The sequence below is a fragment of the Rattus norvegicus genome, chromosome 15, assembly GCF_036323735.1.
Source record: "Rattus norvegicus strain BN/NHsdMcwi chromosome 15, GRCr8, whole genome shotgun sequence".
Taxonomy (NCBI): domain Eukaryota; kingdom Metazoa; phylum Chordata; class Mammalia; order Rodentia; family Muridae; genus Rattus; species Rattus norvegicus.
This window is the reverse complement of record NC_086033.1, coordinates 37,401,870-37,428,889: the sequence shown is the minus strand read 5'-3', so window position 1 is coordinate 37,428,889 and position 27,020 is coordinate 37,401,870. Positions and strand designations below refer to the sequence as shown.

The 27,020-nt window shown below is 41.1% G+C and overlaps 1 protein-coding gene, 2 long non-coding RNA genes and 1 pseudogene across 6 annotated transcripts in view; 2 read left to right on the top strand and 2 right to left on the bottom strand.

The window, feature by feature from the left end:
* Window positions 1-7,559: 7,559 nt before the first annotated feature.
* Window positions 7,560-10,588, bottom strand: LOC120096998 (uncharacterized). Its single transcript, XR_005493986.2, has 2 exons — window positions 9,947-10,588; window positions 7,560-7,995 (listed from the first exon to the last, which is right to left on the bottom strand). It is a non-coding gene; the product is annotated as an uncharacterized LOC120096998 (long non-coding RNA).
* RGD1563302 lies at window positions 10,427-19,182 on the top strand. Of its 2 annotated transcripts, XM_006252122.5 has the most exons (4): window positions 10,427-10,909; window positions 17,760-17,848; window positions 18,622-18,679; window positions 18,981-19,182. In XM_006252122.5, the coding sequence occupies exons 1-4, from the start codon at window positions 10,526-10,528 to the stop codon at window positions 18,996-18,998; spliced, it is 549 nt and encodes a 182-aa protein (XP_006252184.1). In that variant the 5' UTR covers window positions 10,427-10,525; the 3' UTR covers window positions 18,999-19,182. The 2 variants fall into 2 exon arrangements, with proteins under 2 accessions (XP_006252184.1, NP_001156371.1); NM_001162899.2 differs by lacking the exon at window positions 18,622-18,679 and having other exon boundaries at window positions 10,489-10,909.
* The window catches only part of LOC102551924 (uncharacterized), a 30,869-nt gene continuing 15,387 nt past the window's right edge, over window positions 11,539-27,020 (bottom strand). For 2 of the 3 annotated variants that reach the window (XR_005493984.2, XR_005493983.2), the window contains exon 5: window positions 11,539-26,942. This is a non-coding gene — a long non-coding RNA (uncharacterized LOC102551924). The remainder of the gene's footprint in view (window positions 26,943-27,020) is intronic. The other variant, XR_010058152.1, reaches the window with a different exon arrangement.
* On the top strand, window positions 12,124-12,195 carry LOC120097312 (U6 spliceosomal RNA; annotated as a pseudogene).

Below are 27,020 nucleotides of genomic sequence, written 5' to 3'. Positions count from 1 at the left end.
AGTGCTGGGGGAACCATGACTGGGGGGAGTGAGGACGACTATAGGAAAGGCAGAAGCAAGATGCAGGAGACAAATATGGTAGGGCTGCTGGCCAATACCATGACGGCAACGAGTATATTTTCTCAGTGTCTTTTAAAGGCAAATAACAAAAAGCTTCCCCAATTCCAGGAAGTTAAACAGTGACCACAAATGCTTACATGGTGAGTTTTGGTACACTCTAAGCCCATTTCCTTCAGGCTTGTACAGTCTCTCAAGGATGTATGTGTAAGTGGGGGAACTTAGCAGAATATAAAGCATATCTTAACTAAAAACAAAGATAGATGTCGGCGGACTCATTTATGATTAATCACAAGCAAGAAGTCAGCCAAAGTTAATTCTGGATGTGCTCCCCACAGACAGATGTCTTACCAACAGGATCTTGCTTAGCATAATTGTCAGCAGACCTGTTACACTATTGAAGGATATGTTTCACACTCACTAATAAATGTGTACAGCTCTGAGTACCTGCAGGTTCTGTGGTTAAGCAGGAAGGGAAATCATACAGTGCTGGGATTCTGAGGCACTCCACAGTGTAAGTTACTTGGACTTTCACAAGTACTCATCCCCAGCAAGGGTCAGGAAGGGAGACACAGCACAGCAAGGAATCGTTGCCTGTTGCAGCTTCAAGACTAGCTGCAGCTGCAGGGGCAGTAGCTCATTCCGCTAACCTTCTTTATAGGTTATTGCCAAGGAAAGTGGTCTACTAGTATCCTAAAGAAGCTGTTCCCAGAACTTGCTGGGGAGAGGCTCTGGTGGTATTGGCCACAGACCTCCCTGGATGATACATTGTCTTGCCATAGTTACAGCCATTTGTCTTTTTTGGATTGCTTCAGCTGAGGAAAGCCACCTCACTCAAAGGAAGGCCTCTTCTGGTCAGCAGATGTCCACTGATTATAGACTACCAATATTGCTTCTTTCTTGCTCATCCAAGATGATTAGATGACTTCTTTAAAAACAAGGTCTGTTTATGTGTATGAATGAAGACACGTACATGCTGTGGGATGGGTGTGGACGTCAGAGGACAAATCTTAAGAGTCAACTTTCTCCTCCTGAAGTATAAGAAGGTAGGAAAAGACATTATTAGGTATTGACTTCTTTAGCGATGTACTTAAAGCACTGTTTGTATTACCTGTTTGCCAAGCTTGACTTCACTTGGTACCTGGAACAGAGTGAACAGAATGACCTGCAAAAAAATAGCTGACAAGACGGGCCATTGTCTAACAGCCTACTGGATGCTACACCTGCTTCTGCAAAATCTTGCTTGCTTGCACACCCCACTTTTTGATTTTAGAGTATAAAATGAGAATACAAACTAGACCTAATATGACGTCTATTCAGGAATTTCTGTTCACTATCGACAACTCCTCTTTTCCACCCTCATTGAGGTCAGACTGCTTATTTCTTCCAGAAAGATTTCCCCAATGTTGGTGCCCTCAGGGAGGATCAGAGAAGGGTACTGGAATAGGAATGGTTGTGAGATGCCATGGGGTGCTGAGAATTGAACCCTACAAGAGCAGCAAGTGCTCTTAACCACTGAAACATCTATCTCTCCAGCCCTTAATTAAGACTAAGATTTTAAGCAAGGTTGCATGAGGGCTGTTTAGTGCACTGTACCATAAGCAACCTTATATCTCCTGTCTTACAGTGGTCTTGTGTATTTATCTTTATAAAGCTCACTGATTTATTTCAGACAGGGTCTTACCATGCAGCTCTCTGGCCTGAAACTCCAAGATACACCTGCTTCTGCCTCTGCCTTTTCTTAAGTGTTGGATTAAAGACATGTGTCATCATGCCTGACTAAATCCATTTTGATTATGGTAGACTTAGTTGAGAATCCAGAATAGTTTTCTATCATAAGACCTTTAATCACATGTAGTAATAGTTATCACATAACATGATATATCTGTAATCTCTGAAGCATAGATATCTTTGAATATTGTTCAAGTTATTGCGTCTTGTAGTCTTGCTAAAAGATTTTGCTTGTGCCTAGGAAGTCTTATGCCTTAGGATTGTTTGTGTGATCCCCATGTGACCTAGACAAATGGTTTAACATCCTCTGTTGGAGTCTTTTTAACTCATAACTTGTTTTGCCTTGCCTAGAACATCCCAGAAAATATGCATACAGTTGAAAGTGAACATCCTTCTCTTTGTTTCTGATCTTAGTTTGCTTCCCATTGCTATGATTAAACACCATGACAAAAAGCAACTTGAGGAGGAAAGAGTTTATTTCCATTTATAGTTCTATATGGCAGTCCCACAATAGAGGGAAGTCAGGGCAGGAACTAGAAACAGGAACCTAGAAGCAGGAGCTGAAGCAGAGACCAGAGAGGAACACTGCTTACTGACGATCTCAAACTCACATTCAGTCCCTGTCTTATGCCCCCCAGGATCAGCTTCCCAGGGGTTGCACTGCCCACAGTGGTCTGGCCCCTCCCACATTGATCTTTAACCAAGTAAATGCTATACAGACATGCTTACATGCCAACCCGATAGATCCCTTTTCCCCATTTGATATCCTCTCTTTTCAGATGACTGAGCTTGCATAAGTTAAAGGGAAAAACCAAAACCAAAACCAAAACCAAAACCAAAACCAAAACCAAAACCAAAACAAAACAAAAAACTGACCATCACAAGGAGAAAGCACTCAGAGCTCTACCATTAAGGATGGCATCAGCTATGGGGTTTGGTGATGTGTTTTATCACAGTGAGATCATTTCCTTCCCTTCCTAGTTTGTTGTGTTTTTCTTCCTGTCATTAAGCGGTTGGGCTTTGTCAAACACTTTCCATGAATTCTACACACATGGGTCTGCACTTTATGAATTTGATATATTGTTTAAATTGTATCCTGATGCTAATTAAATCTTGAATTGTTTTTTAGAACAAATTCTATATAGAATATAATCCTTTTATATGATGCTTCATCTGGGTTTTTTTTTTGAGGCATTTTTCATGTATATTAAGAGGAGAAAATATACTGTTTTGTGTTTTCATTATCCTATGAGAGCCTGATTTGGTTTTAGCATCAGGGTATTTCTGGCTTCATGTAATGTATTGGGAAATGTTTGCTCCTTACTACTTCTTATGGAAAATTGGTGCCCATTCTCCTTTAAATACTGGGTAGAATACAGTAACAGCACAATTTGTGGCTGATACCTTAATGTAGGAGATTTTAAAATGTCAAATCTATTTGTCAGACAGATGTTCAGATATTCTGTGTTTTTAAAGAAATTATACAGAGTATGGATCTTAGTGGTCAGGAGGCAGAGGCAGGTGACTCTCTAAGAGTTTGAGGCTAGCTTGGTCTACACAGAAAGTGAGTTCTAGGACAGCCAGAGGTACATATGATTACTACGTAGTGAGTCCTGGTATAAAAATAAAAAAAATTACTGTCACTTATCTAAATCATCTAACTCATCAACTTGCATTCATTCATAAAGTTGTTCATGGTCCTTTACGTTCCTATAAAATCCATGCTGACATCTACAGCAAGTGATTTTATTAATTTGTGTCTGTTTTGTTCTCAATCCTTCTAATGGGAAGTTGGACAATCTTACTAACCTTTTTAAAGATAGATTTATTTATTTATTTATTTATTTATTTATTTATTTATTTATTTATTTATTTATACAGTGTTCTGCCTGCATATATGCCTGCAAGTGAGAAGAGGGCACCAGCTTATATTATAGATGGTTATGAACCACTATATGGTTACTGGGAATTGAAGTCTGGTCTTCTGGAAGAGCATTCAGTGCTCTTAACCACTGAGCCATCTCTCCAGCCCCCTGACCTTCTTAAAAGCTCACTTTCCATCTTGCTTACTTTATCCCATTTTCTTCTCCATCACATTAGTCTTTAATCTGGACTGAATTAGTGCCTTCATTCTGCTCATATTTTGTTTAATTCCTCCTCTTCAGAATGTGAAAGTGCAAGATTAAGCTACTGATATCAGTCCTTGTTTCTTTTTAAATGTAGCCAAACTATGAACTTCCCTCTTTTACCAAATACTTTTTACGTACATGTACATAATACCTAAATGTATCCCATACACAGAGATACCTGGTCTTCATTCTACCATTTTCAAAGTGTCTTCTTGTTTATCCTGTAATTTTTTTAGTTCATCTGGCAGTGCACTGTTTCCTTCTCTTTCAAAGCTTAGGAATATTAGTGGATTGGTGGCTGAAAGTGAGTGGGCCCCATTAGGATCAAATAAATATTGAAAGCTTGGTCTTCAGTTGGTGGAACGCTTTGGGAAGGATTTGAGGTTTGGCCCCCTTGGAAAAGGTGGGTCACTGAGGATGGATTTTGAGGTTTCAAAAACCATCCTAGTCCAGTTGATCTCTGACTCATGGATGTGAATTCTCCGCTACTGCTCCAGCATCATGCCTTCCTGCCTGCTGCCATGTTCCCCCACCATGATGGTCATGGACTAACCCTCTGAAATTGAAAACAAGCCCCCAATAAATGATATCCTTTATAAATTGCCTCAATGAAGGCATTTTGTCATGTCAGTGGAAAATTAAGACAATGAATATCTTAATTCCTCTTTTTGTCAAATACATAGCATTATCAGATACTCATTGCAATCACTATAGAACTAGATTTAGCTCACAAATTGACAAAACAGCACACTATGAGATGACAGATGGACAGGAACACAATTTGCCTTATCTTTAGTACTTTTGTAGAGAAATCAGTAACTTAACTCTGATTAAGAGTGAGACTCAACCTCTGAACCATCTTGGGTAATGATCACAGCTCCATCACATCACAGGCCCATCACATCACAGGTCCATCACATCACAGTCCCATCACATCACAGTCCCATCACATCACAGGCCCATCACATCACAGGTCCATCACATCACAGCCCTATCACATCACAGGTCCATCACATCACAGGCCCATCACATCACAGCTCCATCACATCACAGGTCCATCACATCACAGGCCCATCACATCACAGGCCCATCACATCACAGCCCCATCACATCACAGGCCCATCACATCACAGCTCCATCACATCACAGGCCCATCACATCACAGCTCCATCACATCACAGGCCCATCACATCACAACCCTATCACATCACAGGCCCATCACATCACAACCCTATCACATCACAGGTCCATCACATCACAGCTCCATCACATCACAGGCCCATCACATCACAGCTCCATCACATCACAGGTCCATCACATCACAGGCCCATCACATCACAGCTCCATCACATCACAGGTCCATCACATCACAGGCCCATCACATCACAGGTCCATCACATCACAGGCCCATCACATCACAACCCTATCACATCACAGGTCCATCACATCACAGGCCCATCACATCACAACCCTATCACATCACAGGTCCATCACATCACAGGCCCATCACATCACAGGCCCATCACATCACAGGCCCATCACATCACAGCTCCATCGCATCACAGGCCCATCACATCACAGGCCCATCACATCACAGGCCCATCACATCACAGTCCCATCACATCACAGGCCCATCACATCACAGGTCCATCACATCACAGGCCCATCACATCACAACCCTATCACATCACAGGTCCATCATATCACAGGCCCATCACATCACAGGCCCATCACATCACAGGTCCATCACATCACAGGTCCATCACATCACAGCTCCATCGCATCACAGGCCCATCACATCACAGGCCCATCACATCACAGGCCCATCATATCACAGGCCCATCACATCACAGGCCCATCACATCACAGGCCCATCACATCACAGGCCCATCACATCACAGCCCCATCACATCACAGCTCCATCACATCACAGGTCCATCACATCACAGGCCCATCACATCACAGCTCCATCACATCACAGGTCCATCACATCACAGGCCCATCACATCACAGGCCCATCACATCACAGGCCCATCACATCACAGGCCCATCATATCACAAGCCCATCACATCACAGCTCCATCACATCACAACCCTATCACATCACAGGCCCATCACATCACAGGCCCATCACATCACAGGTCCTCACATCACAGCTCCATCACATCACAGCTCCATCACATCACAGGCCCATCACATCACAGGCCCATCATATCACAAGCCCATCACATCACAGCTCCATCACATCACAACCCTATCACATCACAGGCCCATCACATCACAGGCCCATCACATCACAGGTCCTCACATCACAGCTCCATCACATCACAGCTCCATCACATCACAGGCCCATCACATCACAGTCCCATCACATCACAGTCCCATCACATCACAGGCCCATCACAACACAGGCCCATCACATCATAGGCCCATCACATCATAGGCCCATCACATCATAGGCCCATCACATCACAGCTCCATCACATTACAACCCTATCACATCACAGGCCCATCAATCACAGGCCCATCACATCACAGGCCCATCACATCACAGGCCCATCACATCACAGGTCCTCACATCACAGGCCCATCACATCACAGGCCCATCACATCACAGGCCCATCACATCACAGGCCCATCACATCACAGGCCCATCACATCACAGGTCCTCACATCACAGGCCCATCACATCACAGGCCCATCACATCACAGGCCCATCACATCACAGGCCCATCACATCACAGGTCCTCACATCACAGCTCCATCACATCACAGCTCCATCACATCACAGGCCCATCACATCACAGTCCCATCACATCACAGTCCCATCACATCACAGGCCCATCACAACACAGGCCCATCACATCATAGGCCCATCACATCATAGGCCCATCACATCACAGGCCCATCACATCACAGGCCCATCACATCACAGGCCCATCATATCACAGGCCCATCACATCACAACCCTATCACATCACAGGCCCATCACATCACAACCCTATCACATCACAGGTCCATCACATCACAGCTCCATCACATCACAGGCCCATCACATCACAGGCCCATCACATCACAGGCCCATCACATCACAGCTCCATCACATTACAACCCTATCACATCACAGGCCCATCAATCACAGGCCCATCACATCACAGGCCCATCACATCACAGGCCCATCACATCACAGCTCCATTACAAAGCTATCACAAATGTCTAAAGCCTTTTATTATTTCACACTCACTAGGTTAAGTTTTCATTTTCATAGAAATGAGTTCTAGGTAACTTCTGACACAGATAGAATCAATGACATTTCCCTAGAAAGAATTGGAAATGGACATGAAAAATGGGACCATATGTGTTCAAAGCTCTTGTATAATGGATTGCTCACCTTAGTAATAATTAGAGTAGTTAACTCACTAGGGATGCTTTGTCATCTGTTTTTTTTTTTTCTGTTCAGCTACCACATGGTACCACAAATCTACTGAAAGTAAACCAGAAGGATTTTAAAAATCAGTTCAGCCAGTATGACCCCAGACTAGTTGAAAATACCTCCCCTGACTTTTCTGAGACATTTTCAAGTATTTCCTGTTGAGTAATACTTTGTTTTTCGTTGAAGTATGTTTGATAGATTTGCAAGTACTTAGTTGAAAAGTTTATTACATCCTTTTCTCTTTGCTGTAGTGAAAAGCCTGACCTACAGAAAATAACCTTGATTCTGGATTATCTTTCTAGGGGCTTATTCCCTCATGGCTGAGACCACATGGTGGCTGGCAGAGGAACCAGCAGCTAGTGACAAGACAGAGCAGTGGTAGTGGTGGTTGGAGTAGGAGATGGGAGGTATAGTCTTTGAGCTTACAGGCGTGTCCGGGAAGCAGAGGCTGAACAGGAGGTTAGAGCCCAAAGGCCAGCCCCAGTGACTCACTTCCTCCAGAGAGCCTTCACTGCCTTAAAAGTTCCATGACCTTCCCAATCAGTGTTATCAGTATGGAAACAAGTATTCAGACAGGAAGTCTATCAGGGACCATTTAAACCATAATCAATTATCTTGGCCAACTTCTTCACTGTAGTCAAAAATCTGAAAACGGACAGAAAAGGCAAATCAGATCCACACTAACCTTACATCCTCTGTAAATTCTGTCTTATAAACAGTTCCCTTAAAAATTAAACCCAGAATTTATATGAAATCTCATATAAAACGAATAATCTCCAATTCACACGTTTTGCATTAGATATAAACATAAAACATCATCACAGATCCAGTTTTTCTTAGTAAGAAGTTTAGGGAATGGAGAGGTGATGGCTCACAGGTAAAGAGCATGTGCTGTACTTGCAGATGACAAGAGTCCAGCTCCCAGCACCCACACACATTAGGAAACTTACAATCAACTGTAACTCCAGCTCCAGGATATCCCACACCTTCTTCTGGCCTCCTCAGGCACCCAAATGCACGCGTTCGTACACACATGCATACACATATACATGTAAATGTCTAGTGTCTGAAGAGACTAAAAGAGGACATCAGATTCCCTGGAACTAAAGTTACAAGTGGTTGAGAGTCACTTGATGTAGGTGCTTTAACTGAACTCAGGTCCTATGCAAAAGCAGTTGGTGTTCCTAACCACTGAGCCATTACTGCAACTTGACCTTTCCTTAATTTATATTTTATTTGTACCTACATATTCTACTTGGTTTCTATGTCACTAATATTTGTCCAGGTGTTTTATTATTTTGGGACTAGATTTCTCACCCCGTAGACCAGGCTGGCCTGGAGCACACAGAAATATGCCTGCCTGTGCCTCCCAAGTGCTAGGATAAAAGACATGAGCAACCATGCCAGAATCTTCAGGAATTTTTAGCTATAAAATAGATACATTGAAAATTACTGTAAAAAACCAGCAGGGAAAGCTCCAAATCCTGTAACTCTATGCCTGAGGTGAAAGGGCTTGGATGGCTCTATGCTCCCAGGTTTGATGATTGCAACACACGACTCCCTCGTGCCGACTCCACTCCCTGTGGGCAGTGCTCTTTGGCAGATTATCTCTCAGCTCTGGCATCTCCGACTTCTTAGGTTCTCCAACCCAGTCCAAGCTCCATGGTCATGGTTTCACAAAATGGTCCCTTCAGGGCCTCAATGCAGGGATTACCCAGCCACATGGTGGGCCTCAGTGGCTATCCTTAAAAATGGAAGTTTCTACCACCTCTTTATTTCTGTATCTCTCATGACTCTAAAGCCAGAACCAGGTTGCCAATGCTGTCGACTTCTGTTGTTCCCTTTGAATTTCCTGGCCCCCTTCAATCACATTGCAAAAGCTTTGATTTATGGTTGCTTGCTAGGAATAGAGAACTCCTTAGGCCATTTCACAAGTTGCAGGATTAACTGGATGGGGACCTACCTTGAGGATGAACCTGAAGGCAATATTCTATTCCATTTCTCCTTACCTCTTTGGTACAAGTCTCAGCTCCAATACTAAACTTACAGGTGCTCCTTTTTTCCTCAAACTATATGTTTTGTATTTTTTCTTGCCCCATTTGTTTCTTCACTGTAGACTTGCTTAAGAGTAATCACGAATAACCATGTGCCACAGTCAATATTAGTCTGTCTTAGAATCTCCTTTACCAAAGGAATGAGTTCAAAACTCTTCAGAGTTCAGTCCCAGGCAGAATCTCAAGACAAGGGCCAATAGCAATCACATTCCTTGTCAAAATATCCCAAGAATGGTCACTGGCCCAGTTGCAAATGTTGTTTCCCCCCTGAAAACTCTTGATCTGGGCCTCCAGAGTTCATAGTGCTCTCAGTAATAGTGTTTTTCAATATCCCTCTAGGATGTCCCATTAAGTTCTAACTACAATGTTTAACCTTTTCTTTTTCTAATCTAAAGTCTCAAAGTCTTCCCATTGTTCAAAAACCATCCTGGTCAGGCCTGTCACAGTAATACCTGTACTCCCTGATACTGTGCCTATCTTAGTTTCTGGGGAGAGACATCATGACTAAGGCCACTTACAGAGAAAGAGTTTAATGAGCTTACAGTTGCAGAGGTTGAGTCCATGACTTCATGGTGGGTAGCATGGCAGTAGGCAGGCAGGCATGATGTTGGAGCAATAGCCAAGAGCAGTGGCTAAGAGCTTCCATCTAATCCACAGACATGAGGCTTTTAGAAAGGATACAAATCCCTTTAATCATTCTATTTGTCCAACTACATGATAAGAAGATCCTTTAAAAAGGCTTCTAACCTGACTTCCACACATTTCCCCCATTCCTGTTTTAGGGCTGCTGCCCCAGGACCCAGGCACATGGACATAGCTCATGTGTCTGACCTCTCTCCACCAATGCAATGAAAGCTTTATCCAATGGCAGAGACTCATGTGACAGCTCAGGTGCTCAGTGCCATTTACTATAGTCACCCTTACACCTAGAGCCTGTTTCTCTGGGGGAGAGAGAGGGGGAGGCTGGGGTCATGGAGCAGAGAGAGGGTGTGTGCACCTCACAATGAGCATTCTGTCATGGAATGAGGTGAGAGCTGACCTGCGACATAACTGCCACATCAGTTCTGGCCAAGCTCAGTCACTAACTGCCATTAGTAAAGGGCTCTGCAGGGTCTAAGAAGATGAGAAGGAAGCGTCCAAGGGCTTTGGGAAGTCTTCGCAACCCTGTTCCCCAACAGGGTTCCACACTGTATACTTTGCCTGCCAGTGTTCCTCTCATCCCTTCTCAGCCGGCCAACCTTCATCTTGCTGTTCATGTCAACCCTCTTTCTGTCTTCTACCCTACCACATTCCCTGCTCTGAGGAACACTTCCAACTTCCCCACCTTAATGATGGCTATGCCCAGCTCCTCCTCTCTTGCCAAAGCTCCCCCCAACTACCCTGTTCTCTCTGCTTCCCCTTCCTATTTGTCTACCCTCATGACTACCTCTCCTGAAAGAGTGCCAAAGGATAGTGGCCTCCTTTTGGTTTCCTATCTGAAAGGTAGAGGCCTTCAGCCAGTCAGGGTAAGTTTAAAACCACAATGAAAAAAATCCTTGCAGATGGTTCTCTTCTCTCACGGTTTCTGCATTGACCTTGTCTCTGACTGACTCTAGCTTTAACTCAGGAATCCCATAAAAACACTAAACTGAAAGACACAGAGAGGGGAGAGGGGAGAGAGGGGGGAGAGGGGGGAGAGGGGAGAGAGGGGAGAGAGGGGAGAGAGGGGAGAGAGGGGAGAGAGGGGAGAGAGGGGAGAGAGGGGAGAGAGGGGAGAGGGGAGAGGGAAAACCTGTAGGGTAAAAATTAAATAGAAACAAAAACAAGATGCCATTTTTAAATAGGAAGAGCCCAGACTTGACGAGACAAGGATCCTCCAAAGATACCTTTGAATTCATTTTCTGTTGAACATCTACTACTGGCTATCTGGCCTACCCTTAAAAGTTTGCTTGCCCAGGGAGACCCTTGGAGGATATTAAAATTTTATTTTCAAGTGGTTATCAACTGGAGATTGCTTCTGGGTTGGAGATAGGGGAACTCATCCACTTCTTTTTATCTCTAGAGCCCCATCACCTCCAGACTAGGATAGGCTTGTGAGTGCTGCCTCAGTCTATGAGTTCATGTGCCTATCAATCATATTGATTTAGAAGGACTAGGGTTTGTTTGGTTTTTTTTTTTTTTTTTTTTTTTTTTTTTTTTTTTTTTTTTTGTCTTCCTCCTCCTCTGGCTCTTATACTACTTCTTTTGCCTCTTCTTTCATGAGGTTCTCAGAGTCCTGAAAGTGCATTGGTGGAGACATCCCACTTAGGGTTGAGTATTCTAGGAAAATGCGTGTTCTCCCTCTCCGTATAATGTCTGGCTGCTGGTCTCTGTATCTGTTCCCACCTACTGCAGGAGGAAGTTTCTCTGATGATGGCTGAGCAAGACACTGAGTTATAAGTATAGCAGAATGTCATTAGAAGTCATTTTATTACTATTTTTTTTAACTTTTTAAGGAAGTGTAGTGCTTAACTTCCCCTCATGTTTCTGGACTATCAATGCTCAAGTTCTTTGTTCCCCAAGCAGTGTCAGACATGGATTCATGGAGTGGATCTTCAGTCAAATCAGATGCTGGTTGGCTACTCCCACAAACTTTGTGGCACCATTGCGTTAGCATGTCTTGAAGGCAGGACACCACTGTAGATTGAAGAGTTTGTGGCTGGGTTAGTGCTTCTGTTTCTCCTTTGGGAGTGTGCAGAGTGTGCTCGCTTCGGCAGCACATATACTAAAATTGGAACGATACAGAGAAGATTAGCATGGCCCCTGCGCAAGGGAGTGTGCAGAGTACCTAACTGTACCAAAGACACTAGCACATAGGAGTAAAGAATATGTAGCGCCAGTTGACTTCTCCATGTTCAATGAGTTGTACAGTGTTGTCTTCAGCAATGGGGACTTGGTATCAATTTATGGAGAGCAACCTATAACCTTTGAAATAGGCTGGGAGTTTTTGGAGGGAATTCAGTAGGACCCTTCTAGCCAGCAACTCAATTAGATGTAATCCAATCCTGGGACTGGAAGCTTCATTTGGTGACAAGAGATGGTCAATTGGGGCTCCATATCCCCCATAATTTGGTGATTTCATTTAGATCTCCTTCATAGCTGTATGTATTTTGGGAGCTTCTATTGTTTTAGGTTGCCATACTATCTTTCAAATCACCCTTGTTTCTTGCTGTCTCTCCCCATATTTCTTCCTTTCTCCCATTCTTTCAGATAGCTGTTTCCTGTGCCAATGAGTTCAAGGCTACTCTCTGATTTCGATCAGGTTCAGGTGTATCTAGATTTACGTTGAGGTCTTTGATCCATTTGCTCTTAAGTTCTGTGTGGGTTGATAAGTATGGATCTATTTGGATTCTTCTACATGCGTGTAACTTCAGTTTGACCAGAACCATTTATTGAAGATGCTGTATTTTTATAATGTATATTTCTAGCTTCTTCATGGATTTATATATGGTTCTTTAATTCAATTTTATTTACTAATAAGTCTGTTTTTGTGCCAATACCTTTTTTATTACATTTGCTCTGTAGTAGAGCTTTAAACTGGGACGGTGATACCTCTAGTAGTTCTTTTTTATCTGGGATAGTTTTAACTCTCCTGCTTTTCTGTGTTTCCACTTGAAGCTGAAAATTGTCCTTTGAAGGCATGTGAATAATTTTGTTGGAATTCTGATAGTGATTTCACTGGGTCTACACATTGCTTTTGGTAGGATGGGCATTTTTACTATGCTAATCCTACCACTCCATGAGCATGAAGCATCTAATACTGTCTTCAATTTCTTTTCTCGCTGTCTTAAAATTTTTTTTTAAATCATATAAATCTTTCACTAGCTTGGTTACAGACACCCCAACATATTTTGTATTTTTTGTGGCTTCCTCAATGTCTTAAACTTTTTCTTACCACATAAGTCTTTCACTAGCTTAGTTAGAGATACCCCAAAACATTTTGTATTTTTTTGTGGCTGTTGTAAAAGGTATTGTTTCCCAGACTTCTTTCTCAGTCCATTTATCATCTGTATATAGGATGGGTACTGTTTGGTTTTTTTGTTTGTTTGTTTGTTTTTTTAGTTAATTTTGTATCCTGCTACTTCACTTAAAGTATTTATCAGCTGTAATAGTGTCTTCATGGACCTTTTTTGTATACCATCATATCTTCAAATAAAGAAACTTTGACTTCTTCCTTTCTTCAACTATCTCACTGCTCTAGCTAAGACTTTAAGGACTGTATCGAGTATGTATAGAGAGAGTAGACAATCTTGTCTTGTTCATGATTTTAGTGGAATAGCTTTTAGTTGGTGTTGGCTATGGGAAAGCTGCCAACCCCCTTTTCTTTGTTGAGGTGTGTCCTTTCTATCTCTAATCTCTTGAGGACTTTTATTATGAAGAGATGTTGGATTTTATCAAAGGCCTTTTCTGCATCTAATAAGATGATAAAGCAATTTTTGGCATTCAGTGAGTTTGTACGATGGATTAATTTCTCAGTTTATGCATGTTGAGACCATTCCAGCATGCCTGGGCTAGCACCTACTTACTTGATCGTGATGATCTTTTTTATGTGTTCTTGGATCCAGTTTGCAAGTATTTTATTGAGAATTTTTGTATCTATGTTCATAAAAGAAATTGGTCTGTAATTTCTTTGTTGGGTCTTTAGGTAGTTTGGTTGAATGTGACCGTGACCTCATAAAAATTGGGCAATGTTCCGTCTGTTTACATCTCATGGCTTCTCTGGCTTTTAGAGTCTCCATTGAGTCTTTTTGAAAGTATGGTAGAACTCTGTGCTAAAACCATCTGATCCCCTTTTTTTTGTATTTATTTATTTATTTATTTATTTATTTATTTATTTATTTATTTGGTTTGGAAGACTTTTAATAGGTTTGTTTAAGTTGCTTATCTGATCTTGATTTAATTTTGGCAAGCAGTATATATACATTTCTTTTAGATACTCCAATTTGGTGGATTGCAGGTTTTTAAAGTATGTACTTGTGATTCTCTATATTTCCTCCTTGTTTGTTGTTGAATATTATCCTTTTAGTTAATTTGAATAAGGGTTTATCAGTCTTATTTTCTCAAAGAACCAACCCTGTTTCATAAAACCTTTTGCTGTTTGCTTCTTTTTTATTTATTTCAGCCCTGAGTTTATTTCCTAGTCTACTTCTTTTCAGTATGATTTCTTCTTTTTGTTTTATGCTGCTATGTTATTAGTATGAGATCTCTCCATGTTTTTAAATGTAGGCACTTAGTGCTATGAACTTGCCTCTTAGAACTAGTTTCACTGTGTCCCATAAGTTAGGATATGTGCATATTTATTTTCATTCAATTAGGAAAAGTCTTTCATTTCTGACCTGGCCTGGCTTTTATTCAGTAGTCAGTTTTTTAGTTTCCATGAGTTTGAAGCTTTGTGTTATTTCTGTTGATGTTTATATCCAGTTTTAAATCATGGTGGTCTGATAGAATGCCGAGAGTTATTTTAAGTTTGTTTTATATGTTGAAAATTACATGAGGTGTTGAGAAGTAGGTATATATTCTTTTGTGTTTGGTTAAAATGTTCTGTAAATATCTGTTAAGCCCATTTGATTTGTAATGTCATTTAGTGCTAGCATTTTTTGTTTAGTTTTTGTCTGGATGACCAGTAGGTTACTGAAGTCTCCCACTCTCAGTATATGAGTATCAATATGTGACTTAAGCTGTAGTAGCGTTTTGTCTACAAAACTGGATGCCCTTGTGTTTGCTGCATAGATGTTAAGAATTGAAATGCCCTCATGATGAAATTTTCCTTTGATGTGTATATAGTGTCCTTCCCTATCTCTTCTGATTAGTTTTGTTTTGAATTTTATTTTGTTAGATAGAAATGTCTGCACCAGGTTGCTTCTTAGGTCTATTTGTTTGGACTATCTTTTTCTATCCTATTATCCTGAGGTGATGTCTATCTTTGATGTTAAGGTGTGTTTCTTGGATGCAGCAGAAGGATGAATCCTGATTCTTTTAATTGTGTAATTGAGACTAATTATGTTGAGAGATAGCAGTGACCAGCATTGTTAGTTCCTGTTATTTTGTTGTTGTGTATTGTGTGTCTTTGATTTGCTGGCATGGGATTATTTATTACTGTGTCTTCTTTATGTTAACGTTTTCCTTCCAACACCTTCTGTTAGGCTGGCTTTGTTGATAAATATTGCTTAAATTTTGTTTTATTATGGGATGTCTTAATTTTTCTCTCTACGGTGATTGAAAATTTTGCTATGTATGGTAGTCTGGTCTGACATAGGTGATCTCTTAGAGTCTTTGGAACACCGTTCTTGGATCTTCTGGCTTTTTCACTCTCAATAGAGAAGTTAGGTGATATTGAATAGGTCTGTCTTTGTATGTTGCTTGGTTTTTTTTCCTATACAGCCTTTGATATTTGTTTGTTCTATACATTCAGTGTTTTCATTATTATGTGTGAGGAAACTTTGCTTTTGGGTTCAGTGTTTGGTATTCTGTATGTTTCTTGTACCTTGATGGGCTCCTCCTACTTTGGGGAACTTTCCTTTTATGGTTTTGCTGAAAATAGTTTTGATGCTTTTAACCTGTGTTACTTATACTCCCCTTACTACTATTATTCTTAGATTTGCTCTTTCCATAGTGTTTAGAATTTCCTGAATGTTTCGTGTCAGAATTGCTTTAGATTTAAACTTTTCTTTTAATGAGGCATCCATTTCTTCTATCATCTCTTCAATGCCTGAGATTCTATCTTCCATCTTTTATAGTCTGTTGTTAAGTCTTGCCTCTAAGGTTTCTTTCTGAGTTTTGAATTTTTTTCTAATTCTAGATTTCCCTGTTTGGGTTTTCTTTATTGATTCTATTTCAGTGATTAGGTCTTGGATATTTCATTCATTTCCCCTCATTGTTTGTGGTTTCATAGATGTCTTTAAAGGATTCATTTGCTTCTTATCACATTCATAAAAGCTATTTTAAAGGCTTTGTCTTATGCTTCAGATATGTTGCAATATTCAGAGTCTACTGTAGTAGGGCTTCTGACTCTAGTGGAGATATACTGTCCTAGCTGTTGTTGGGTTTTTATGTTGGTGTCAGGCTTTGGGAAGATTGTATCTGGTCCTGTCTTGTTGGGTGATGTATTGCTTGCTTTCTGTTTCCTCTTTGGTCCTTAGGAGAATGTGGGATCTGTTACCTGGTAGAAAATTCTTCTGGGGTCCTTATAGATGTAGTCACAGTGCTGTAAATGATGTAAATGTGCTATGGAAAATATGATCATGAGGCACTGACTCTTCCTAACTCCTGATTCAGGAAAGCTCCCCTAGGTTGCAATATAAGTTGCCTCTGTCCCTTGTCTTGTGTTCATTATCTGAAAGGAGACGGTCCATGCTGTCACACAAACACATGCTAATGTCACAGCTCCACTTATTTTATTTGCCACCTCCCCAATCACCCTTAGACTCGACATGTCAATCACCTCTTGCCTGTTTGCTGAGGTTGATGCACTGGACCAAGAGGCAAGCAGCATGGTGTTTTAGTGTCTTAGTCCTAATGGGACATGAGGTACCTGGGAGGTGACTGCCACAGCAGGTCTCTGCAAACAAAGTTCCTCTCTTCCTTTACTGAAGAGAAAGGTTTGGAGTGTGTTCTGAAAAGATGACAAAGTGGTTTCCCAACATTTTCCTTATGAGACCTAATTTCCCACTCCCATTCTTTTGCCCTGTGCTCCTTCTACCTGTGTTACCTGAATCCTGTCAGCTCTAACCTTCAGCCTTCTCCCCAGCCCAATCTGTCCTTTCTTTTCCTCTCACTCTGATCCACACTTTCCCCCATTATCCCACCTAATCTCTATTCCTGGCTCTTCCTCTTTCCAGACTTTTCTCTGAGCACCCTGTTTACCTTTTCCCCTTCACTATTAGACCCCACTTGTCTTAGCATTTTAGTTCAATAGTTCCCTACTCTCTCATCCCCAGAGCAAAACCAGCTGTGCTCTGTTGGTCCTGATGCATCAATTCTCCTCCATGGGAGGGGTCACTTGCCACACCTGCAGTATCACACACAGCAATGTCAGAGTTGTGCTTCCCAAACAGACTGACCTGGTGTCCACGGGAATAAGGGTGACACAGCCAGCACGCTCCTGGAGCAACACTGTATCCATTTCCTCAATGACCTCTTCTCTCTCTCTCTCTCTCTCTCTCTCTCTCTCTCTCTCTCTCTCTCTTTCTGGACATACCTGAAAAACATCCCAGAGATATGAGTGGCACCATTATCCTAAAGATTTTTACAGCCAACTGTCAGGATGATGACCTAGCTCTTCCCTGATAAACAAAGAGACCTACAACTGGTCACAAATCTCATTCACTGTTTCCTCAGGTACCAGGGAAATCAGAGCCAGAAACAAAGACTGGGAGTCATAAAGTTAAAGGGAGCCAAGACCTGTTTAAGCTTTGTGCCTTTATTCAGTAAGTATTGACAAGCACAGCCACAATGGAGGTGTTGCCTAAACAGACAGGGCAGGGATCCAGTCTTACTAGGGTATGAATCTGGACTCAGTTTCCCTTTTGGTTCCCTTGGTTTGGCTGGGAAGCCATGCAGTGGGTGGCTCAGCACTCTTCTGGGAATTTGAGTCTGCACTTGTTCAAGTTGCCAATTGTCAACTAATTCCACATGCTTGTCCGTCATTATGAAACTGGGGACAATGACACTTGGTACTTTTAGCAAGTATCAGGAGACCTGGACTCAGGCATTAATTAAGCTACGATTTCAGAAATATGTGCTTGTGGCCAGATGAGACCTGATTGACCCCATGTGGGTTTCACTGCCTGGGAGGACCTTACACTCTTCAATATAGGGAAACTGGAGGCCACTTTCAAGAGGGACATTTGCTTCATGTCAACTTGTAACTTTTGATGAATATATGTCTGTCCTTCCATTTGTTTTCAATTGTCATAGTGACAATTGAAAATTAATAACATGTTCTAGGAAGAAAAATACATAGTAGAAAAACAATTATATCAATCTGTCAATCGAAATAAGAGCCACACTCACTAGACCTCTGAATAGCCAAACAGCTTTTTCTCTTCAGCTCCATAAACACACGCGTTAGACAGTAACCAAGACTGTATATTCACTTTGTGGTCCTTGGCCCTCTATTCTGATTTATTGTATAGCTTTGTTTAAATAAAGTTTCCCAGATACTTCTGTAAACTGAGTGAACCTTTACTTTAATCGCTAGAAATTCCTGGCCTAGACCTGAACCAACAGTAACCAACCAGGACCTCACTAGGACAAAGGTACCAGTCACCACTAACCTCTGAAAATGACTTTCCCCTTGAGTTCTGTGAGTAAGCTTCTCTTTGCACCCAGCTTTCTACTGGAGTAGCAGAAGGCAGGAGCCTGGGGTTTTCACAGCACATTCTCTTATTACACTTTTGAGCTCATGTGACAATATCTTCAACTCAGAAACAATATTTAGCAAGGAAAAGACATGCCAGAGCACTATTTAAGTCCTAGTCCAAATAATTCAAATCCAGACCTTTCCAGGTCCAGATAGGCAATGGTCTAATCATATGTTTCTTTTTTCCCCCTCACTAGAGGAACCTGAAATGCTAAGACTACAAGATTCTCAAGTAACTCCAAGACCCAAAGTGCCATCTCTGTCTACAAAACTAAAATATGACACCCAGGACAAGATGATTATTAGAGATGCAGCATACTTCCATGCAGCCATCTTATGTATTAAATATAAACAAAGCGGTCACCATTCACAGAAATAAATGATTCACTTGCAAATAAACCAATGACTACAGATTTATTGATTTCAGACAGAACTGATTCCCAAACAAGGGAAGTTAGGAGGAAGAAAGGATGTATTTTATCCTGACAAAGGGGTTAGTACTCACTGAGGGAAAGGAATATACATGTGTTATCTGCATGAAAAAAGTGACAGACTTTTTGAGGGGAAATTATGAAAAAGACGAAAATGGAAGCAGATGAGTATAGTCATAAAATTTTCTTGACCTACTTTAATAAGCATCAAACACCCCCTCTAGCCCACCACATACCAGAGGTAGTGGAAAAGTTAATAGGATACAGGGGAAGTAGACCTGTTTAGAAGTAGTTATCTGGGGGTGAGTCCCATCTTCATTGTCAGGATATCAGCAGTTGAGTCCAGTGGCAAACACCAATTATGAATCAGCAGCTACAGTCCAGTCCTCTTAGCAGGCACCACACATGAACCAGCAAGGGCAGTTCAATCCAGAAGAAACTATGAGGCTTACCTACTGGCACAAGGTCATGGAAGCTACAAGAAGTTCTTTGGCATGTTTCTCTCTCTAAGATATCAGCACGAGCAAACTCAACAATGCAATGTAAGGCAAAGTAGTAAGTAGTTATATAAATATGTAACAGTGGGTGCTGCGCTTGCCGTTTATGAGTGAGGAGAGAGCACTGTTCCTGCTCCCATGGGAAAGGCCAGGTACCTAGGCATGCATCTGTAAATCTGTAACCCCCGCACTAGGGCAGGCAGGGGGACCCAGGAGTTCACTGGCTCATCATTTTAGTAGCAGTGGTGAACTCCAGGTTCAGTGAGCTACTGTCTCTCATAAAAGGGGCTGGGTGATTAAAGATACCTGATGTGGACCTCTGGCCTTCATAACTTTGTACAAAGGTGACTGCAGCCTCATATCTAGCTAACTACAGACATATACCACACACCAGACACACACAAAAGAAAACTAAGCTTACCAAAACTGCTTGTTAGTGATAAAAAGGTGGAGAGATATGTATATATATTGAAACTATGAAGAAAACTTAAATTAAAACTTTAGTTTTTTTAAAGCAATTCTTAAAGTCAGAAGTCCCCACGTGACTCTCGTACTCCATTTGGCAGCTGTCTGTAGGTGAGAAACTCCATTAAATCCCCAACCATGAAGCTGAAATATGGAGATGGAAGATGGCTGTCTTAAGCAGCATCGGGGTAGAGACCTTTTATGGACTATCCAAAAGATGCATGGTCTGGAAAAGCAATAGCTTATTCCAAATAAGTGCATGAGAAACACTATGTTAACATGAATGAAATAAGTTTATTTACTTCAAGCTGTGTAATATATGGCCACCAATATGTACCCACAGTGAATCTCTGGCACCTTCCCCTACCCAATCCTTGACAACCAATATTTCCCCATGACATTTTCCCTGGTAACTAACATCTGAGTCTCTCATTCCTAGAAACCAACAACTTCCCTAACCTAGGATGAGCTGACCAAAGGCTGTGCCTGCTAGAATCTGGGTACCCTGCATCTGTGATTTTCCCCCTCCTTGTCCTTGACATCTTAAGCACTTTAAGGAAGAGCATTTATTCTCTGTCCCTTTTAGGGTCTCATTTATTTAAGGGGGTCATTGTATGCAAGACCTGGCAGCAGGTTAAGACACATCTAGCAGGAAGGGAGTGTTAGCATGATCTGAGGCTCTGCAGCAGGCCTAGCACACTCACGTGGAGAGCAGAGAGTAAACAGCTAGAGGCACAGAACCATAAAGTTTCAAGGACCCCCTCCAGATTCCCCCTTTTCATGTAGGATTCACCTGTTAAGGTTTCCAAACGGTTTTCAAACAGCACCACCAAGTGTTCTAATGGACAGAGGCAAAGGCTGCACTACCAAATTCCCCGAAAGAATGAAACCCTTTTATCATATGAAAGTTGAACATTTATGCTGCAGTGTACTAAAGATCGGTCAGGTTTGCTAATATGTCAGCAACTGGCAGCACACAAGGTTTTCAGTGCATTGACATAGGTCTTAAAGTTGTTTATTGGTGACGAGCATCACGATAATTATTAAGATGGCATATACTATTGTTTCTACAACTCCATGTCCACAAGCTGACAAAGGTATTTACATAGCCATTGGGATGAAAATCAAGGGGTTTGTTGTACTGAAAACTGAAGAATGTCCAAATCGTACTCTCCATGTCCTGTAATGTTCTCAAGTAAAATAAGAAGTAAATTCTTTTATTTCTCTAGAAGCCCTACAGCAGCTTGGTGTGCACTGTTCTGGTGTTTCTGGAACATCTTGTCATTTTCCGTATGGGTGCTCACCTATTGTGTATTAGCTTCTGTGGGTAATGTATGAGTTTGCATGTGCCTACATGTGTGCACATGTGTATAGAGGACAAGTGTTAATGTCTGATGTCTTACGAAATTGTTCTTATTTTTTGAGATAAAATCTTTCATTGAACCTGGAACTCACCAACTTATCTACACTGCCTTGCCACGACGATCTAGGAATCCTTCTGTCTTGACCTCTACCCTATTCCCAGCCCTGAGCTTATATAGATGAGGACAGCTTTGCCTGATTTTAACATGGGGCCTGGGGATTGGAACCAAGACTCTTTATCCTATGTGACAAATGCTCTACACAATACTTAAATCTTATTTGACAAAAATCGAATATTTTGTTACATACAATATTTTGAAATGTGTATGTCTCAAGAAATAGCTCAATGGGCTAGAAAGAAGGCTCAGTTATTGAGAGCATTTGTTGTTCTTCCAGAAGACCCAGGTTCAACCCAGTATTCACTGGGTGGCTCATAACCACCTGTAATTTCAGTCCTGGGACATCCAATACCCTCTTCTGACCTGCTCAGTCATAGATATATATGCAGCCAGAACATCCGTACACATAATATGAAAATAGAGGTTTAAAAAGACAACTCAATTGCCTTAGCCAACATAAGTATTTTATATACCTATCCTTTTTTGCTGTGTAGTAAGATCACTTAAAATCTACCACTAGCCGTATGAAAGAAAACATACAACCCAATATTACTAAGCAGTCATCAGAGATCTCTTCTCTTCATCACAACTCAGAACAGCAGCCCTGCCAAACAAGTTCCTAGTAACCAAGGTTGCCATCCACCATCACCCTGGTGTACAAGATCTGCCACAACTCAGGCCCTGGTTCAAACGAGTCTTTGAATCACATTTGTGTTACTCAGAATCAATAAAAACCATTTTGCACTGAGTTTTGTTTATTAAGTGTTTTGCCTAAATGGATGCTGTCAATTTTGCTCATGTTATGCAATTATAAACACCTTACTCTAATTAGTTTTAATTACTGTAACTAGTTTTAATTACTGTAATTAGTTTTAAACACGTTCCTGTTTTAATCATAGTTCTCTAGAATTAGACCCAGTAATACTGTAGTAGTATGAATGAGAATGGCCCTCACAGACTCAGTAAACCAATATTTGAATATTAGGTTTCTCAATTAGTGAAAAGATTAAGAGGCATGGCCTTGTCAGAGGAGGTTTGTCATTAGGGGTGTGCTTTGAGATTTCAAAAGCCCACTTACAATTCGGAATATCTCAGTCTTTACTGAATGGGAATAGGATTCTAGACAGTCTGTATCTTAGAGTCACCTAAAAAATGACAGAGACCTTGAAACCAGCCATCCCTCCCTGAGAAATGCTATCCTGTACTTACCTGATTGTAGGTTTTTCTCCTTCTGTATTTGAAAACCACCATTTCCTTCTTCAAAATGTATCTGAATGCTTCTTTACTTTTGTCTAACCTTCAACTGCTCTTTTCAAATCACTCACTCTCCTGAGTTTTCCTTTCTCTCCTTTCCCTACTCTCTTCTCAGTCTCTCCTCCTTGCCTCTCTCCATAACTTTTTACCAGACGCTATTCCTGGCACATTTTCCTGACTTTCTCCATTTGTAAGAGGTATTCTCAATAGAGTGGAGGGAGCCTTTTGAAATCTCCAGATATGTGTGACCATCCACATCTACTCTCAAAGTCTACAAGCAGCCCAACAGTTTCAATGTCTGTGGGGAATGACTATTGGAAAACACATATTTCCAATAATCTTAGGAATTCCCAAACATAAATTTATTTTTGTTGCTACTTCATAGCTAATTTTGTTATTGAGCAGTGTCTCAGTTCCTAAGATTGAAAATATGTGTTTTCTAATGTCATGACCCACAAATGGAGAATCGCTGCCTTAGAAGAAGCTGGAAGAGGCCTTTCAGCCATACTGCATCTTGTCTGGTGGTACTATAGCTCTAAGATTGCAAGGTATTTCCATGTGCTAAGGCCTACATATCTTAGGTATAACCTCACCATTGTCTTCCTGCAAAATGATTTTTTATTATAAATGTATGTAGTAAATTAATCCAGCAGCTGTATTTCTTCACCTTTGCTAGTCCCCCATAGGCTTAGATTTTTCAAAACCTACTTTAATTGTGGATCTTTAACAATTCAACCTCTAGCCCACCACCCACCAGAGGTAGGGTAAATTAAAGTTTAATAGGAAACAGGGATTGTGGACCTGTTTAGAAGTAGATCTTTGTGGTGATTCCAATCTTCATTGTCAACAGTCCAGTCCACCAGTAAAACACCAGATACAATCAGTAGCAGCAGCTTGATCCAGAAGAAACCACAAGACTCCAGTCCACCAGTAAAACACCAGATACAATCAGTGGCAGCAGCTTGATCCAGAAGAAACCACAAGACTTCACTAATTGGCTCAAGTCTGCAGAAGCAGCAAGAAGCACCTGGAGTACCTCCAGAAGTTTTTTTTGCTATGTTTCTTTCTACAAAGTCACAACAAGCAAAGATCATTGAAGAGTTGTGGGGCTGGAGTGATGGCTCAGTAGTTAAAAGTCACTGCCTGGGCTTCCAGAAGTTCTGAGTTCAAATCCTAACAACAACATGGTGGCTCAAAATCTGTAATGGCATTTCCTCTTTTGGTGTGTCTGAAGACAGTAACAATGTACTGGCATACATAAAATAAATAAATCTTTAAAAAAGTTGCAAAGTGAGCCAATGCAAGAGCACCCTCCAAGGTCTGTTGGGTTATATTTATACTCATTCCAAATATCACACATCCACCCAAGTGTCTGCTTCAGCAAAACATCACATGCCCGTTCACCAGACAGCTTCCAGTAAAATGTCTGTTCTCAGCAACATATCCTTTCATAATACAGCTTCCAGAAAAAAATATCACAAGGCACAACTGAGACAAAACTAGAAATTTCTATTTCAGTGTCCAATAACCACAAGAGAGATTAAGATTTATTAAAATTGCCTTGAACCAAATACTGAACAGTTATTAATCCATTCTAAACCTCCAAGCTAGTCAGGCTTCCTCCCAGACAATATCCTCACAATACTTGCATGTTTTTGCACATTTTTGTTCCAGCTCTTCTCCTGATGCTTTCTTGACTTTTCCTTCTGGCTCCTGTTTTCCTTCCTCCCTTCCTTCCTTCCTTCCTTCCCTCCTTCCTTCCTTCCTTCCTTCCTTCCTTCCTTCCTTCCTTCCTTCCTTCTTGTCTGTTTCTCTGCCTTTGCTAGTCCCCTGTAGGCTTAGATTTTTCAAAACCTACATTAATTATGGATGTTTAACACTTCAACCTCTAGCCCACCCACCGGAGTGGAGTAGAATTAGAAGTCCTACCTTATTCTTTCTAAAGGTTTTTATTGGCTTCTTGGCTTTTATTGGCAAGGCAGAGAATGAATGAAGAGCAATGTTTACATGCTGGAGAGAGCCAGTCAGTCAACAAGGGAGTCACAACTAGGGGAGTAAGGATGATTATAGAAAAGGCAGAAAGAAGATGCAAAAGACAGATATGGGAGTAATGCTGGTCAACACCATGGCAGCAATGAGTGTATTTTCTTAGTATCCTTTAAAGACAATGGATAGAAAGCATGATCAATTCTAGGAAGTTAAACAATGGGCATGAATGCTTACATGGTGAGTTTATGGTACACAGTATGTTAGTTTAAGGCCATTTCCTTCAGGTTTGGACAGTCTCTCAATAATGCTTGCATAAGCAGAGGAGCTTGGCAGGATATAACACATGTCTTAACTAAACCCAGACATGTCAGCAGACTTATTTATCTATAAGAAGCACTTTGTCAGTTATGGAGCAGAAAGTTGCGTCTGTCTTAGGTTACCACCTGAAAACACAGCTCCTACCCATCATTGGCACTCGAATAATCTTGTATTCATGGCCTGTCTTAGGTTGAGAAGGTTTTCAAGATGATTTTACCCATAATCAACTACCAACTACTGCTAGGGAAGATGTTGGAGCTTAAATTTATGTAACTGTTTTGATATCTATAAAAGTTCTGATGACTCTTCTCCAAAGAACAGACAATAGGCATGCTATAAAAAAAGATCACAAAGCCAAGTCCTGCTGTGCCTAATAAAAGAGATATAAATGAGGACCATGAAGGAAAAACTTCCTATAACTTTTTCAGAATATCATTTGCAATTCTACAGCATTGAAAGAGAAAGGCTTTACACTTCTTAAACTTACAACCTCCTTATGCAGGGCAAATAAACCTAGAGAAGTATTAGTATTATGCCAAGTACCCTGAAGGTGCCTTTTAACTCTGGTCCAGTTATGCTGACTCTTGTTATACATTTTTGGAGTTCTACAAATCCAGAGATATCAAGCATGCCATGCCAAATGGCTTCTGACTTTCATTCATTTTACTTCACCTCCCATGATCTGCACTATATCATATAATGCGTTTATCTTTTGTTCTAGCTATCTTATCTAAATCCTCTTGTTTGCCCACAGCATTGGTTACATTGTCTGCAGGATGATTAACAAAACTAGCTGTTTGTACCTCTTGGGATAAAGCCAATGCAGAAGTAGTAGCACTGGCTATAAGAGTCATGAGAGCAACAACACCAACAATGATCGGCCCAACCATATGTTTGCTCCTTGCCAGAGTGTGATCTAATTCTTCCAATATTTGTAGGCATTTTTCAGAATACCAGGGTTCAGATAAATTGACAGGAATCATAATAAAAGCTGGTTATGTACTACCATTACAGACTGACCATCATACAGTGCAGAAACACAATTGGACAAAAGACAAAACAATTCCAATTTCCAAATATGAGTCTGAAAATGTCCAGAACCAGGCCTCCAAATGCCCACTGTCATTTCCTTGTCCTATATTGGATTAATGTCCAGACCAGTCCATTATTGAGTAGGGATAACCAGTCACATTAAAAGAAAGGGGAGAGTCATTATAACAACTTCCCATTTGATTGATTCTTTGAAGGCAGGTTCCACAGTCTCTGTGTTTTCTGTCCTGTAAGATCTAAAGCCTAAGGCAAGGCAGCCTGTCCAGTCTGAGATACAGGCACCCCCATTACAGTGCTTTGTACTATAGTCTTAAAGATAGTCTTCTTCCAAGTCTGAGGGTCCACAGGAAAGCATCTAGCATTGGTACTATTTCCAGTAAAACAAATAGGCAGACCCTGACCTACAGCGGTGTAATTCAATAATTTGAAATAGATTTTACTCTTAGACCAAGGAAATCCTAACAGCCGAGTATTATTCAAGGTCACAAATTCTTCTGACTTTGGCCATACAGAAGAATATGTATAGCAAAGGCGGGTCAGGAACATATGCCCAAGACAGCTTCCCCATCACCATTGTCAGGGCACTCAGTAAGATCACAATCAGCTTCATTCTCTGTCCCAGCATCAGGGTGTCTCACCAATTGCTCTTGCAGCCACCATGCTCCTTCAGCATCCTGTGGAAAAACACAAACATCCCCTCTTCCTCATATTAATACCTGATTGGGACCATGCCATATGCCAGTAAGAGATCC